Raw genomic sequence first — 17,797 nt, 5'->3', positions numbered from 1 at the left:
GAAAAGTGCACCTACTCCATTTTCCCTGGAAGCAAAAGTTAAACATGTACTTTTCTTGTTTAACATTGTCTTATCTTTTTGCTAGTTGGTACTATTTCGTTATCTTCCCTTTATTCTATCAACGATTTTCTATTTTTATTTGAAAAGTATCTCTGCATCTAGCGAGCTCCTCAGGCATAGACTGGAATGTGTTTCAGATTCACGGCCACGTGAAGCCACGAGCCTCATCTTGCATAAATGCTTGCAATGGCCACAGAATGAGCACCTGCAATGGCACCTGCAATGGCCACAGAATGAGCCACAGCTTTCTAGAAGTCTGGTGTTTCCTGAAGATGAGATCCCTATTCTCTGCAGCCTACCCCTGACCTTGGATAGTCACGATACAACCAGAAATGTCATCCATTCTTATTGGTTTTGTTCTGTTTTCTACTGAATAATCAGTGGATATAATTGCTGATGAGCTTTGTCGTTATACCTTTTGTGCCAGAAATATACTCCCCCAAACCCTTGGATCTGCAGAGTTTAACCTACTCACTTAGCCAGTGGCAAACTAGGGCCAGCAGAGGTAGTGATCCTCCCGGCCTGATGTCACTCAGCTGAACGCCCTTGTGAGCCAATGAAGGTGCAACAGATGTTGACAGGGGCCCAACAGGCACCTGCTTCTTGCTTTTTCAAGAAAACCAAGACGCTCAAAGCTGCAGCAAGGAAGAGGATCCTCAGGAACCACTATTTTTAGACCCAGGCTATCATACCCACCGACTGTTTGACAGAAGAAAGGAAGAAAGAAAACTGGATTAAATTTCTGGTATTCTAAATTGAAGATCTGTTAACAGATCTCCTTCTCTCTGGGGCAGCTTCCCGCTAGAGTAAGGATCCTTTTGCACACCAGGAAAAATGGGCTGCTTGTTTTGTGTCTGGATGCACCCAACCCCATTCTAAACCACAGACAGAAATATCTAGGACCAAAGAAGAATGAAGATACTCTGGCCGGCTTTTGCACTTGACCGGCACGTGCAGTGAACATTTTCTTCCTTCCTCACCAGTGGGTCAGGGGACGGACACCTCAGGGTTGAAAAGCAAGAATGCCAGATCGGCATTCTTTAAAATCTTTAAATAAGCAGAATTATAAAATCTGGGGGAAAAAAATCAAAACAGGCAGCCACAGCATGGGATCCCTAGTGTACTCGCTGTTGTTTGTAGAATGAGGCCCAGGGTAGAATTTGCAAACCGCTTTGCAGACAAGAGCTCTGACCCAAGACCATGATTCACATTACACTAGGCAAATGCGTGTCCGTTCTCTGAAGCACCTTAGAGAAAAGGTTGGCTGTGTGGGTGAAATACGAATATATTAATTTCCCGGACACTGAGTTGACTAGGGAAAGATTAACAGGTCTGCGATACGTGAGCGTTCTCTGATTTCTCCCCAAGTGATACAGAGGAGGGATTGTTTGTGGTGCAGGTATGAGGTAACACAAATTTGCCAAGAGTGATGTTACAACGAACACAACATCTGGCCCTGTTGCTTGCTCGGGGCGTTTCGGGAGAGCAGCAGGACGCACGTCCCCCGGAGGAGGGCATGGTTGGAAATTAGCCTGAGCAAGGAAAGGTCTGGATCAAAGGCTGGTCACTTTCTAAAGTCAGCTCCCTCCCACCATTTGACTCTTGTGCTGAGCTGGCCGCAGCCTGGATCGGGACACTCGTAGCAGCCCAGGGAAAAGCATCAGGGCTTCTCCTGTCTCCAGTAATAATGCCAACTGTGGATGACATTCTAGAGCACATCGGGGAATTTAACTTCTTCCAGAAACAGACATTTTTCCTCTTAGCTCTACTCTCTGCAGCCTTCACCCCCATCTACGTGGGCATCGTCTTCCTGGCTTTCACCCCAGATCACCGCTGCCTGAGCCCCGGGGTGGCCGAGCTGAGCCAGCGATGCGGCTGGAGCCTGGCGGAGGAACTGAACTACACGGTGCCCGGCCCGGGGGCCGCCGGCGAGGCCTTCCCCAACCAGTGCCATGGCTACGAGGTCGACTGGAACCAGAGCGGCCTCAGCTGCGTGGACCCGCTGGCCAGCCTGGCCGCCAATAGGAGTCACCTGCCGCTGAGGCCCTGTCAGCACGGCTGGGTGTACGACACGCCCGGCTCGTCCATCGTGACGGAGGTAAGCGAGAGGAAGGTTTGCATTAGGAAAAAGCCAACAGAGTAGATTTTCTTAAGGAAGAGGCTGGTAGGACCTGGTTCTTACAATGTCTGGACATGCTCTTTGGACTCAGAGGATCTTATAAAATCCTAATTTCCAACAAAAACATGCAGCCTCTTATTTGCCTGGCATATAGGTGAGGTAGTTAAATTTCATCAAATTCTGACAATAATGATTCCAGAGCATGCAAGTTCCAGGGATAAGAAACAAGCAAAAGCAAGCAGAATTCCTGGAAATGATTCCAGGGAAAGGAAAATTGTCAAGCCTCCTCTTTTGTTTCTGGAAGCCCCCCGTTCTGGCAGCTGTACAACAGATGGACAGGTGAGCGCTCATGGAACTCACCTGAACGTTGCCTCACTGAGACAGGAGATGTTCTTCCCTTGATGGCTGTTTTGCTCTCTTTGATTTGCTCAAAACATTTGCATAAAACCATCCAGGGCTGGAGCTTTTGCTAAGGCACTAATTCCTTTATTAAAAACTCCAGTTGACATTAGCATCTCATTATGAAGCCTCATTTTGATAAATATAGAGAAAACAGCCAAAAAAATGGGGGCCTGCTTTTCTTGGAGACAAAATGGGAGGGTACAATTATTCTAAAAATCCAGAGAAAGCCAGCTACCTGGCTTAATTTAAAAGGAGCGCTTGGGTAATGAGAAGACGCTCTGTCTGAACAGACTCTTAGGTAGAGAAGCTTCTCTTCAGCGGTCCAACAGTTACATGAAACCATAGGCCTGGGTCAGAGATAGAACACCGTACAATTTAAAGAGGCTGTACAGCAGGGCTTAATCTCATCCCTTCATGCAGAGACGAGGAAGCTGAGGCCCAAAACAGAGAAAAATTCTGCCCAAGGCCATGGAGTGCGAGCTAGCAGTTTGCTCTAGAAATCGGATCCCCCCACTTCCTGCCCAGCACCTGTTCTTCCTTCAACATTGCCTCTTGTTCCAAATGAGAGCAAATATAAGAGCCTGAGAAGACGCTTCTGCTTCCCCTGCCATTAAAGAGACAGCGAAGAGAAGCTGAACAGTCCAGCTTCCTCCGGGCAGTATCTATATCCTCTTTACACACCCATTTGCTTCTGGGTATTAAAGTTAGAAAGGGAAGGTGTGGGGCACCTGGGTGGCTCAGTCGGTTAAGCCTCTGCCTTCAGCCCGGGGTCCTGGGAGGGAGCTTGCATCGGGCTCCCTGCTCAGTGGGGATCCTGCTTGTCCCTCTGCCCCTCCCCTCTTCTCTCTCTCAAATAAATAAATAAAATCTTTTTTAAAAAGAAAGGGAAAGTGGAGTATTCACCTTGTTTCAGCTGATTTAGCCAACAGAATTTGGCTTAACGACGCACGTCCAGAGGGAATGCTAGATAAATTGTGGGACAAATCTTCAGATTTGTCTGAAGAAAATTTATATAAGCAAGAGAAGAGTTCTTGGCTTTCTGCCATGCCATGCAGCAGGAATACTCAGTGAGTTCCCGGGGCTGAGTTGTATCCAACAGGACTTTGTTTTCTCTGCTGACCCAGAAAACCTTTCAACCCTCTGCAGTTTAACCTAGTGTGTGCCAATTCCTGGATGCTGGACCTGTTTCAGTCAGCTGTGAATGTAGGATTTTTTATCGGTTCTGTGGGTATCGGCTACCTCGCAGACAGGTAGGTGCCCTGCGAATGTGGTGGAATTTTGAGTCGTCCTCTGGTCTGGGAAGCACTTGCATTCACCTGCCCCTGCTTGAATAGTATCCTTTCCCCAAGCACGAAGATTGCAGTTTCCTGGCCTCGTGTCAGCCATCTTGACAATTTGCAATTTCTTCTCCTGCTTCCATCAGCACAACCGATGCGAATATTTTCTAGTTCTCTGGGGCCGTAGAGGACCATTTCTATCTTAGGCATCAGTTTTTCTTTGTGGGCTATCCAGAGTCCTAGGGTCGGAAGGAAAAGTCATCGATGACTCGATCCTTTTTGTGATTCCCAGTTCATTGGCCTCATCATCATCGCCCCCGTCTGTGAGCCTGTGGGGTCCCTGAGCTCTCTCTCCTCTGCCTGCTGCTTCCATTCCCAGAGCCAATATAGACTCTCCCTGTGGGTGTCCCTGCCTGGCCCTTGGCATTGCAGGAGTCCTGAACTGGGGCCCAGACTCCAGATGTAATTATAGGTGTGGAACCCAGACACAATCTGGTGAAAGGGAAACTGGGTCCATCTGCACTGACAGATGTAAATATCTACATCCACAACGTCAGTGTCCCTGAAGAAAGATGAGGAAAGACCTCTCTGTGTAGAACATATAGCAAATGGTCCTCTTAGATGTTCTGTGTCTTCAGGGAGTTAGTTTTCAGTGAGTCATGTGAATCCATTTGTGCCTTTATGTCTTACTTATCCATCACTTTGTAATCCCAGATTCACTGCGCTGAAAGTTCCTTATAACAGGCATCTTTACCAGGTTGATGGTCAATTAGATATTTTGAAGAAAAGGGAAAAGAACAGAAAAATTTGCTTTGTAGTTGATACTTTAGCACTCATAATACTATTTAGCGGGTGTTGTCCATGTGCCAGGCACCGTGCTCAACTGTTTGGACAGTATCATTTTCTTTAATAACCAGTCACCCAGGAGATTGTTATATAGAACTATAGAATAAATGTATATAGTCTAATTTATTTAATACATTTATATTTATTACAAGATAAATTTTCATTTATTACAAAATATAAATATACATTTAATTCTGAAATAAATGGCAAATACACTTTATGTTTGTTGCTCTCCCCAACTATATCTGTGATGCAAATAAACCCAAACCTATGAGCATTATATTAAATGTAAATCGAATATTTTCTTTGACTCTGCTGTATTTTCAGGCTGGAGGAAAACTTGCAACTGAGTTAAAGACTAATAGCAATAGCTTAATCTATCCTCTCCCAGGAGCATCTGCAGTTTCACAACCTGCCTACCTCACCACCCCCCTACCACCTCCGTGGCAGCAGAAGGCCATTGAGGCCACTGGGCCATAGGGCAATTCCATCTTCACGTCCTACATGACACTTCTTTACTTCTTTAACTGTCTGCTTAGCCTGCCTTCAAGGGTTCTTCCTGGGACTTTGTGTGGGAGGCTTGTGAGGTAAAGGGGAAGGTCTTGGTTTTTATTTTTATTGCCGCACAAGTGAGGTCTGTGGTTTGGAGATGACTCTGTTACGAGTTAGGAGAGCTGCCGGCAAGGGGCAGTCCAGAGTCTGCCTTGCTCCGCAGTTTCTGTCTGGCACGTTGGCTCCTCACCCCCTCTCCTCTCCCTCGTTCCCTGCAAGGCGGAGATACTAACACTCAGCTGCCAGGATGGAAGTGAGCAAATAAGTGACTGAGCCTCACAGCTGGTTAAATAAATGAGTTAATTATTCTCATCCCACTCAAGGAGTAGGAGACCGGTTATAATTCCCCACTGACAGTGCATTCCTGATTTACAAACCTCAGTCAATTATCCACCCTCTTGGATGACCTCATTATTTTGTTCCTATTGTTGAAATATCCTATGCAAAGCTGATGACTCATTATCCTTCCCCAAAAAACGATGTCCAAAACTCCATTTCTTTTTCTTAAATTGTCTGAAGTTTGGGTGGTTGTTGCCTCTTCTTTTCTCTTCTGCTTGGGTATGCATGTGAGAGTGGGCAATAAGACAACAGCCAGAGGGAGAAAAAGAAAGATCAAGTTATCTTTTGCATACTTAATGCCTATTTCTGGACAATATTCAGATTTTTTTATTAACATATAATGTATTTTTAGCCCAGGGGTACAGGTCTGTGAATCGCCAGGTTTACACACTTCACAGCACTCACCATAGCACATACCCTCCCCAATGTCCATAACCCCACCTCCCTCCAATATTCAGATTTTATACAAGGGTGTAAGAATCTCATGGAAGCTCATTTTATGCTACAGATTAAACTAATATTAAACAAAACAGATTGTCTTTTATGATGTTTCAAAACATATGAACAGTGATTAAGGTAGCTTTAAGAAGAAAACCAGAAGGATATTATGAAAAGGTTGTAAATAAGGACACTGAGGTTTACACCATGTCAACTTTCTGAAGGTCAGTTTGTAAATAGACTGAAGGGAGAAAGAATGGGAATGTGGTAGAGAATTTGAAAATAAACCTTTTATAATATATCTCATTGATGTCATCATTCAAACTTCCTAAGGAATTTTTTGTAGTATCACCTGACACAAAAAAGTAATCTCTCGCAATTCCAGATTTGTTACTCCACTGATCAGTAATTATATGTTCTGTATTTAGTGGCATACCTGTAAAAGTTTAATGCCTGGCCTCCTGAGGGATAAAGCCCTGATGTATAGCACTTGCTGATTTCCATGGTGTATATAATCCCACCATGGTAATTTCTAGCTACCAAATTGAGGTCACTGAACACAGACTTGGCTAGAAATATGCACCATTTTATAGTATTTCCACTGTACAGATACAACAGACAGAGGTAAATAATCTCATGAGTATAGATTATGTTCAAACATGGTAAAATAATTAGGAAGCAATGTTTTTGCATATTTATTACACATGTTTTTAATATAAGTGCATGATCGGATTTTTAATAATGATTCTGTTTAACAATTAGCTGTCAAGTTTTCTGAAAGCCTAATAATCAGCTCTCAAGATCCAGCACCCTCTGTCTATATTTCATGATGGAACTAGATCAGAGCATAATCAGAGTCCCAGAGGGTCATCATCAAACTTACCCAACTATCTGAAATCTTCCAAAATAAGCTCTCCACCACCGACTATGTGCCAGGCACTATACTAGGCATCCTGATGTGTTCTGTGTTACTTAGGATCCTAACAGCCTTTTATTTTTTATTTATTTACTTACTTTTAACTTAATTTTATTTTTTTTCAGTGTTCTAAGATTCATTGTTTTTGCACCACTCACAGCCTTTTAAAAATAATATTCTTATCCCCAATTTGCAAATGAGGAAATTCAGTGAAATGAAAGTGGTTCTTCCCAATCTAAGTGTGCATATAAACCCCTCAGATCTTGTTAGAACTCAGATTCTGATCCAGTGGGTCTAGAATGAGTCCAAAGCCTGTGTTGAGCCACTCCCCGGTGATGCTGATAAGCCCTGGGCCATGCTGAGTAGCAAGTAGCTAATAGACTTATGAAGCCAGCAGTACTGGAATCCACCCCTCTCCCCTGTTTTATCTCTTTGTTTTTCATTTAATCACTTATGTGGTTCTGCTGTGGGGAGAAAAAGTCTCAAAATGCAATCCCAGATCTCCAACTCTTCTTCCAGCCATTCCATATTTTTGTAATAACAGTATGTCCTTATTTGGAACATGTCCCCCACTGAAGTTATTTTGCATCATAGATTTTATTTTCTGAAGGTTTCCATGCTCTGAGTTTGCGATGGTAAATATACTCTCTTATCAGCCACAGGATTTTATTCATCTACAGGAGCATGACAAGTATTGTATGCCCAAGTCAACTTTGGAAGCTAGAGAGCTAACCCCTGAGCAAATGTTTATAAACTCCTAAAGGGTAAAGGAAGGGGTCTGGTGGGAGAAGATGAGAAATGTGACTTGGGAAGTCTAAATTGAAGGCCAAGGAGGCAGGGGTGCCTAGGTGACTCAATGAGTTAAGCTCTAACTCCTGGTTTCAACTCAGGTCATGATCTCAGGGTTGTGAGATTGAGACCCATGTTGGGCTCTATGCTCAGTGCAGAGTCTGCTTGTGTCTCTCCCTCTGCTCCTCTCTCTGCTTGCTCTCTCTCTCTCTCTTAAAAAAAAAAAAAAAAGGCCAACGAGGCAGATGTTTATAGTAAGGAACCATAAACTGAAAATTAAGAAATGAATGGCCAAAACGGGTCTTAAAAGTTTATCAATTTACATTAATTACTCATGAGACTGCGTGATCTCTAAATTTCAGATTTAAAACATTCACATCTCAAATAATTGTTAATGATGTTGTGGATTATATTCACATAGTCAGTTAATATTGAAATGGTCACTAGAACAAAGCTACCTCCAAGCAGAGCAACTAGTAAAAAATGTTCATCCACCATCAAATGCACAAAGCAAATGACATAAAATGTGACTCTTCAGTTTGAAGTAGATAAGCAAGGATTAAATAAAACACTGGTTTCTATGAAGAATCTTTGAAATATCCATTAATGGCCAATTAGGTCAATTGGAACAAAACAAGGTGGACATGATGACGATATGAACAAGTTGTCCCAAGTCAAGTTTCAGAGACCCTGCTTTACAGATAGAAGGCAGGAAATGGGGGAGACCAAGTGTCTAGTTCTTTACATGTAGTATCTCACTTAATCCTCTTGTCAGCTGAGTCAGATAGGTCTTTACCAGATGAGGAAATGAAAGGTTGAGTAATCAGCCGATGTCATAGTAAGTAGTAAAGCCAAGATTCAACCAGATCTCTAAGTTTTCCCCTTCTCTGTGTCCTGGTACACTCTCCAGGTCCCTCAGCTGATGAAACCCAAGTCCCTCTGACTGAAGGTGTGGTGGAAGCTACCTGGTGGGGTACTTCATTACAAAGACCCCCAACTCCCACCTCACAGCTAAACACCAGAGACCTTTTCCATGGAGATGGGCAAATACCACAAAGTCCAAAAGTAGTGTTGAGAATGGATGGGGGATTACATTAACCACCGAATTTTCTTTTTCCTCAAGTAAAAACTTCTCTTGGGTGGGCAGTTGGTTGAGACTGTTAGTGCAAAGGCCCAGCGGCTATGATGATGGAAGACCCAGACGGACCCTTAGGGCATTCAGCACTGGGTGGCCTGGAATAATCACTCCCTGCCTGAATACCCTCCACAGTGTGGGACTGAGAAGTTTCGCTAGCCCTGGGGTGAATGGGGCTCGTTGTGAATAGAATTTTCACAGAGTGCCCTGGGAAAAGTATTGAAGCGAACTGACCTGAAGTCAGTGATTCTCTTGGTGGGCACCAGTCCGAGCCTCCTGGGTTTGCGTAATTCAGAGCTAACCACCCCTTAAGATTTCCATAGCTTCCATGCCACTTTCTACAATCTTCACGAATCTAATCTAATTCTGTGTTCTCTCTTTCTCTCCCTTGCAGGTTTGGCCGCAAGCTCTGCCTCTTGGTCACGATCCTCATAAATGCTGCATCTGGAGTTCTCATGGCCGTTTCCCCAAACTATACATGGGTGTTAATTTTCCGTTTGATCCAAGGGCTGGTCAGCAAGGCAGGCTGGTTAATAGGCTACATCCTGAGTAAGACTTGCTTGTGGCTGTGGCTGTTGGAACAAAACCTCATTGCTGTCAAAACGCTCAGGAGACGGGAGGGGGCTGTGCCAAAAAATGGACCCCGCCTCAAAAAAATGTTGAGAGATTTTCTTTTTTTCTGTATCAGAGGATTTCTAAAATCTTTTCAGTCAACTCATTCTGCATTCTTCCTCTAAAGAAAGCAATGAAGGCAGAAATGAGTATAAACATCATACCACCCAGAATCTAATACAACTTCTTAGGAAAAGGTTTTCTGTACCCTGGGGTGTTACACAGAGAGAAAATCTAGCCTAGTGTGCCTGAACATAAAGAAAATTCTCTGTGAGAGTTACGTCAGATTTACAAGGGACTTTATTGCTTTGCATAAACGGATTCTAGGAAGTCACTCTTACCTCAAACTATATGCACCATAAGGGAGAATATGAGCTCTGTGGGGAATCTAAGTTCCCCAGCCACTTGTCTGTCCAGGAACCACTTACTGTAGCCAGAGTTATGTGGGAGCTCCATGGAGTATAGGAGAACATTTGAATCCTAACAGTTTAGCATCGTTAAAGCGGTATTAAGAAAAATTAGCATCCTAATTAGATCTTGGGAATGAACTCTATCTTTCCCTTGGTAACATTCAAATAGCATCCATATGAAAGGAAATGGATGCTTTGAAATTGAAATCATCACCATCATAAAGGCTTTATTATCCATGAGAGCTAGAATATGTGTGCTTAAAATTGTACCTGGTAAAGGTAATCCAGGGAACTCTGTGAGATGCAGAAGGAGGATGCTGGAGGCTATTATGAGCTGTCCTGGTAGGCATCTAATCTACATGAGGGCAGCAGAGAAATTAATGTACAGTTATTCAATCAATAATTTGGTTTTTAGAACACATGATGTGTGGAAATATGTATAAATTAATTGTATAAATTTCAGCCTTCTGCCCATTAATTTCCCCTCCAGTCCTTCTGAATGTCCTTGAGGTACAACTTGCTGTTTGACCTTCTGCCCCACAACCCTCAGACCCTGTCCGTGACTCCAACCACTTCAAGATATTTCTACTTATTGAGCTCTTACAGACTTTTGTTTAACTCTGTTTTAAATACTTTTTGATCATTTGCAGTATTATATAAAAATATTTTTCAGGTGCATTTCTATATGATTTATAAATAGTTGAAGTCTTTAACATGATTACTGAACGTTTAAACCCAAAGGTCTGTGGCTCATGGAATTCCTGGAATTTAAATTCTAATATGTTTGTGATATAGAAATGACTATCCCGTAAATCCATGTACTGTGGACTTCACACATCTGTCAATGTGCAGTCATGGAATGGGAGAAAGCTGATTATTTTACCACCTGCAGTGGGGTACTGATAACTGGCTTTTGGAAAATAAAACCCCTGATTTTTGGTGTTGTCTGATTTCGAAATTGTAAATACTCCCACCATAACCCACTTTAAAATACAAATGGACTTAATAACAAACTTGCAAAATTCCTGGAAATTTAAAAATCAGTTCTTGCAAGCCAGTACCAGCTAACTTATCAGTATGGAAACCCACTAAACCCACCACCAGGCTTCCAAGCCATTTACACACATGATCACGATTGTCCAGAGAATATTTAACTCATATAAGAAAATGAGTTATATTGAGATGTTCACCTACATTAAAACCATCTAGAGTCTCAAGTCAATGTTGGATCATTTATTCAGGTCTTAAACTACCATTACCTTCTTATTCTAGATCAAACTTTTGCAAATAAAAACAACTGGATTACTTTTTTAAAAAAGGCAAAGACAATTCAAAAAAAAAAAAAAACCAACTTTGGATTTCTTCAGAAAATTTTTTTGCACATATCCAAAATCCAGTTGCATTTGCCCTTGAAATTATTCTCTAAATCAAACATTTTGCTCACACTGGCAGTCCTCTCACCCCACCCAATGTGGAATTACAAGATCTTATATTAATTGATGTGACAGCAATAATAGAACCCAAAGAACATTTAAATTTTTGGAAAGTTGTTTTAAAAAATTCTAGAATTTGGTCTCTTTTTTGTTGGCATGCTAGTCTCCCCAAGGCTGGACAGCCAACTCATTGCCATACTGACTTGCATTGACCATCTGGGCTCTCTCTGCAGTTACAGAATTTGTCGGGCTGAGCTATCGGAGAACAGTGGGCATTGTTTACCAAGTGGCCTTCACCGTCGGGCTCCTGGTGCTGACTGGTGTGGCTTACGTGCTTCCGCACTGGAGGTGGCTGCAGCTCACTGTTACTCTGCCCAACATCTGCTTTGTGCTCTATTACTGGTAAGCGCACTTGGAACAAAAAAAGGAAATAACTTGAACTATTTCATTTACTGAGAAGGCTGCCTCCCTTAATGCACACCATCCTTCCAAATTCCAAGGTGTCCTTCACTCTTTCCTTTCATGAAAAGCCCAGGTCCATGTTTCAGGGATTAAAAAAAAAAAAAAAAAAACAATAACAAAACCACAAACGCCAATGGGTCTCCCTCTCTGGAAATTGAATGTCCTTTTACTTTGAGCTTAAGAGTTTTAGATCTGAATCTTTTCACATTATTTATGTGGTGCTTATTTTATTTTTTTGAAGATTTACTTATTCACTTTTGAGAGAGAAAGAGTGCACATGGGGTAGGGAAGGGGCAGAATGGGAGGGAGAGAGAGAATCTCAGACTTCTCACTGGGCTCAGAGCCCAATGCAGGGCTAGATTTCATGACCCTGAGGTCACTACCTGAGCCAAAATCAAGAGTCGGACACGGGGCGCCTGGGTGGCTCAGTGGGTTAAAGCCTCTGCTTTCGGCTCAGGTCATGATCCCGGAGTCCCGGGATCGAGCCCCGCATCGGGCTCTCTGCTCAGCGGGAAGCCTGCTTCCTCCTCTCTCTCTGCCTGCTTCTCTGCCTACTTGTGATCTCTGTCTGTCAAATAAATAAATAAAATCTAAAAAAAAAAAAAAAAAAAAAAAAAAAAAAGAGTCGGACACTTAACCGACTGAGCCACCAAGGTGTCCCAATTTATGTGGTGTTTCAATTAACTTCTAGTGACTGTGGTGCCCTTGGCAGAGATTGACAATATTAGTATTCTTATTCTGTCCCAGGGGAGACTTTAGTGTAAGAGAAGATGGAGTGTGGCACTGTGTCACCACTTCTCTACATCTCTGCCCAAGGTAGACATCGCCAATCAATCCCAGTCCCAATCCCAGATCAGACCAATATGGCACCCCAGACAGACCATGCCAATCAGAGTCATCAAGGCATATGAAATACATTTGTCACCCCTGCTGAGGGACCATGGAAGCAGTGGAAACAGCAGAAACTATCAGAAATTCCTAATGCGAGGTTACCTGAAATAAAGAAAGATGGATGCTGGGTTATCAAGCAAATCCCTCTCCCTTGCAACAAACTACTTTCTGGATGTATCCACCTGTTCTTCCCATAATCGTCTTGTCAAGAATTAAGTACCTCAACTCTTCCAGGAAGCCTGTCTCCTCCAAAAGCTGGTCAAACTCTGAGACCAACACTTACCCCCCTCCCATATCCATTCTTCCTCATTTATGGCTCTGAAGCCACCCTGCAATGGACTCTTTCTGGTATCTTAGACATTTGCTCTTCCATCCTCCAATCCATGTTTCATGCTGCATTTCCAAAATCCAGATCCACCATGTTCCTCTCCTGCCCTCAAAGTCTTTCAACAGTTTTATTTCCCTGATGCTTTAGCACAACAGAAAAGACACACCCATTATCTAAGTTCTGACCACCTCTGGAGCCTTCCTTCTTACCATATTTACTCAATAGAATCAAATTTAATTTACTTACAAGTCTGCAACCTCCATGATGCAACCACATTATTAAAAGATCACCGGCGATGTAGAGTAGAAAACAGGTGTTTGCAGGGAAGAGTGGGGATAAAGAGATTAGGTAAGGGACTATTGCCATAATCCTTGTAAAAGAGGACAGGACCTGAATTAAGGTGAGTGAAGGAAACTGTAATATGTTTCATCAGGTAGCAGTGACAGAGCTTGGTGGAGACTGAATGTGAAGATTTAGAGGGAGGAGGTGCCTTGTGGGTGGAGCAGAGGTTTGTGTGTCTGTATGTGCTTGGGGCACCATTCAGAGATGAGGAACACAGGAGGAGGAGTGGGTTTGGAAAGTGGGATGACGAGGCAAACTTGGGATATGCCAGATTGGAGATATGGAAAAGATATGAACATGCGCGTAGCCAGGCACGGTTGAACTTAAGGATCAGGAATTCAAGTAAAATTCCCGTCTTTGTTGTAGCTACAGGATGGAGGCAATCACTCAGAGAAAGTGAGCAGAGTCAGGAGAAGAAGGGAATGGGGTAGATCACGAGAAAACGCCAAATCCTGAAAGCCTTGCTGAGGAGCCAAGACAGTAGAAGGCAGGCGGGGGGGGTTACCATGATGAGAAGGGAGGAGATATGGGGGCAGAAGGGGTGTGGCAGTCACCAGAGGAGGGACTTCTTGAAGGCTGGCCTTAATCAGGCTGCCCAGGTGGGGCTCCTGTCCCTTGCCCAGTGACATTCACACACATCTCTGTAACCCTCATGTCTTACTGCTTTTTGGGAATCCACTGTTCACTTGACATTGAGAGACTTGTCTGTCTGTCCCAGTAGGCTGTCAGCTATCAGAGGGCAGGTAACATTAGGGTCCCTCTGGCTCAGTTTCCTGTCCAGGGCCAGAGGCCCATAGCCACGCCCCCAGCAGATGATTATTCACCCTCTGCTTGGGCACTATTATGGCTAACTCCTACTTCATCTTCAAGCAAGCCACTTTACTGTAGAACCCAAAGCTCATGTTCCAGAGACTTCTTTTTGAGCCAGAAGTTACATTCCCAGAAAATGTACCCAGAGCTACAAATTCTTCACTTAGAGCTTCAAAAAAAGTCATTTCTATTCTCCCAGGTAGTTCTTGAACTCTCTGGATATGCCTCTAAGATTCCACCCAGACTTTTCCCCTGTGGGTTGGCCATTTATGGTTCCTGTCTTCTCTGACCTGGTTCCCAAGTCTTTCACCCTCTTGGCCCTTCGACTCCTGCAACAAAGGGCTGAACGGACTCTGCTTCCTGAGCTGTGGGCGACTGGGCTGAACCTGTGCACCAAATGCGATCTAGGAAATTTACGCTATGGTGTTACAACAGAAAGGATGCGCTCTGTGAGCTGTGAACTGATTGTGGCTGAGCTCACCACAGTTCCATTCCTAATGTCAAGTCTTAATCAGTTGTATTGATTCCTGTCTCCACTGCACTCCCACAAACTTCCATCCCGAGTTCCCTTAAGCCCCATCTCTCAGAGCAGCTGTTCCAAGAGTGCTCTCCAAACACAGATCCAAACGGCTAGCATCCTGCTCAAGGAGCTACAGGGATTCCCTGTCTGGCCAGGTCCACCAGCTTGCCTCAAACTCTTACCTCCTTCCTTTGAGAAATCAGCTCTCAGAATAATAGATATAAAGCAAATACTTGCTTTCCCCCAGAACGGAACTGCACCCTTCCACCTGTACCCCTGCCCCCCAGCTGTCACCTCTCAGCACTTTCCAAGCTCTAGCCAAGCCAACCTACTTCTCCTCCCTCTAGCACAGGGCTGGGTGGATATTCAGTTGACTTCTGCTTTGCAGAGTCCCACTGGGAACTCTCTGAAGAGGGGACCTGCAAGGTTCCTGTACAAGGCTGAGTAGAAGTCAGCAGGTGAAGATGGAAAAACCCACATACTACAACCCCTCCCCGCTGAGTAGGGAGCCTGATGTGGGGCTTAATCCCAGGACTCCGGGATCATGACCTGAGTTAAAAGCAGATGCCCAACTGACTGAGGCACCCAAGCACCCCATGCAATATTGTGTTATTAACTATAGTTGCCATGCTATACATTATATCCTTAGGACTTATTTATTTTGTAACTGGAAGTTTGTGCCTTTTGACCCCTTCACCCATTTTGTCCACCTCCTCCCCTAACAACCACTAATTTGTTCCCTGTATCTGTGAACTTTGTTTGCTTTAGGTTCAGTGTATAAGTGAGATCTTACAGTATTTGTCTTTCTCTGACTTACACACTTAACAAAATACCCTATAGGCCCACCCATGTTGTCACAGATGGTAAGACATCGTTCTTTTATATGGATGAATAATATTCCATTATATATATGTGTGTGTGTGTGTGTGTTTGTATACACACACATATATATATACCCTTAGGTTGTTTCCATGACTTGGTTCTTATAAATAATGCTGCAAGAAACACAGGGGTGTGTATACCTTTTTGAATTAAGTAGTTCCATGTCCTTCTAATAGATGCCCAGAAGTGGAATGGCTGGATCACATGGTAACTCTATTTTTAATATTTTGAGGACCCTCCACACTGTTTCCCCCAGTAGCTGTCCCAGTTTGCATTCCCACCAGTGGTGTGTAAGTGTTTCCCTTTCCCCACACCTGTCAGCTTTTGTTATTTCTCGTCTTTTTTATTCTAGCCGTTCTAAGAGATGTGAAGTAACATCTCATTGTGGTTTCAGTTTGTATTTCCCTGGTGATGAGTGATGAGCATCGCCTCATGCACCTGTTGGCCATCTGAATGTCTTCTTTGGAAAAATGTGTATTAGGATCCTCTACCCATTTTTTTAAAAAGATTTTATTTATTTGTTTATTTGTCAGAAAGAGAGAGAGAATGCACAAGTAGTCAGAGAGGCAGGCAGAGGCGGAGAGAGAAGCAGGCTCTTTGCCGAGCAAGGAGCCCAATATGGGACTCGATCCCAGGACCCCAGGATCACGACCTGAGCCGAAGGCAGCAGCCTAACCCACTGAGCCACCCAGGTGCCCCTCCTCTGCCCATTTTTAAATCAGATTTTTTTATTGCTATTGAGTTGTATGAGTTCTTGGTATATTTTGAATATTTACTCCTTACCTGATATATGATTTATAAATATTTTCTCTCATCCAGTAGGCTGCTTTCTCATTTGTTGCTCTCCTTTGCTGGGCAGCTCCCACACAATTTTATCTCCTTTGTAGACCCAACTGAACCTCACTGTGTAAGATCTCTCACAGGGACAGGGACTCAGGAAGACCCCCACATCCCATACTGAACAGCACTGATAACACTTGTGCTAAACCTTAGGTGCATCCCTGAGTCTCCAAGGTGGCTGATCGCCCAGAACAAAAGTGCTAAAGCCATGAGGGTCATGAAGTACATCGCAAAGAAAAATGGAAAACCTCTGCCTGCCTCCCTTCAGGTGAGCAAGCAGCTGAACTCTCAGATCAAGGAACAGTGACAGGAGGGTCTGAGAAAGCCATGCATTCTCAGTGGGGAGTCACAGAAGGGGCTCACCATATGCAACAGGGTAGTTCTGTTGTACTAGGCTTCATGGTTCCTGGTCAAAAATTCTAAATCAATCAAAAACATAAAACTAAAAGGAAACCAAAAATCACTTAAAGGCAAATGAGAAGCTTCTACTGTGTGCAGCCCAAGGCTGTGGGTCACTGGTACCAGGTACCCCATGTCTTCCTTCCTCGGGTGCTCATTGGCATGCTCAGGGAGGGGGCTCTTTCCAGGAGGGAAGAGTCTTCAGACAGAAATCATTTCTTGGAATTTTAAATATTTTTGATAGAAACTTGCCCCAGAATGTTCTGAGCAGTCTCCTGCCTTCTGAAATAAAACATATCACGGGGGTGTCCGTCCATTTTCTCCACGTTTCGTGGTTTTGCCTTTGGAAGACCTCATCGTCTTTAGCTGAAGCCTTTTGATCCAACAGGGGCTGGGAAAGTAAAAATCAAGCTGATTAGAAAACCCCATCAAAGAAGAGTAATCGTCTCTGTGCCAGGAGCTAAGATAGGTTACCTGTAAGCATTTATGATTTTCATGACTTTAGAGTGAACATTTGGGGACTCGAAGCCCCCCTTTTTTTTTAACTTCCTCCTCAGTTTCTGGGTGGTTGGGCAGATCCTCTTTACCCTGGATGACCAGCATAGCCCTCATTCTTAAGTTTTAGATCCTTTCAGAAATCTGTCAGGGACTAAAGAACGCGTGAATCACTGTCTGGCCAACGTGCAGAGTTCATTCACGTGAGTGTCGTGAGTCTGCTGAACGTTCTTGCCCTCGCTCCTCAGGCTTGCAGAGCGCCCCCCGCCCCACACCCATGTTGCTGTAGGAAAGAGTGGTTTTCGCAAAGGTTTCCTTCCCAAACCCTGGAGATTGAATCTCAACTCCACCACCTACTGTTTTCTTACAGCACAGGGCTTCTCAAACTTTAATTAATATCTGTGCACAAGATGCCCCTAGGGACCTTGCAGAAATGCAGAGTGGTTCAGCCTGTCTGGACAGGTGCCCCGGGTCTTTCATTCTAACAAGCTCTAGGTGAT

The 17,797-nt window shown here is 43.8% G+C and overlaps 1 protein-coding gene across 1 annotated transcript in view; it reads left to right on the top strand.

Annotated features, from left to right (window-relative positions):
• The first annotated feature begins 1,454 nt into the window (after nucleotides 1-1,454).
• Nucleotides 1,455-17,797, top strand: part of SLC22A2 (solute carrier family 22 member 2) — a 31,319-nt gene continuing 14,976 nt past the window's right edge. Inside the window, exons 1-5 of the mRNA XM_032837215.1 lie at nucleotides 1,455-2,158; nucleotides 3,728-3,831; nucleotides 9,268-9,422; nucleotides 11,562-11,730; nucleotides 16,557-16,671. Coding sequence (XP_032693106.1) covers nucleotides 1,748-2,158; nucleotides 3,728-3,831; nucleotides 9,268-9,422; nucleotides 11,562-11,730; nucleotides 16,557-16,671 — 954 coding nt within the window. The 5' untranslated portion in view covers nucleotides 1,455-1,747. The remainder of the gene's footprint in view (nucleotides 2,159-3,727; nucleotides 3,832-9,267; nucleotides 9,423-11,561; nucleotides 11,731-16,556; nucleotides 16,672-17,797) is intronic.

This window comes from Lontra canadensis, unplaced genomic scaffold (assembly GCF_010015895.1).
Source record: "Lontra canadensis isolate GAN:19392208 unplaced genomic scaffold, GSC_riverotter_1.0 scaffold97, whole genome shotgun sequence".
Lineage (NCBI taxonomy): Eukaryota > Metazoa > Chordata > Mammalia > Carnivora > Mustelidae > Lontra > Lontra canadensis.
The sequence above is the reverse complement of the archived record's forward strand: the minus strand, read 5'-3'. Positions and strand labels throughout refer to the sequence as shown.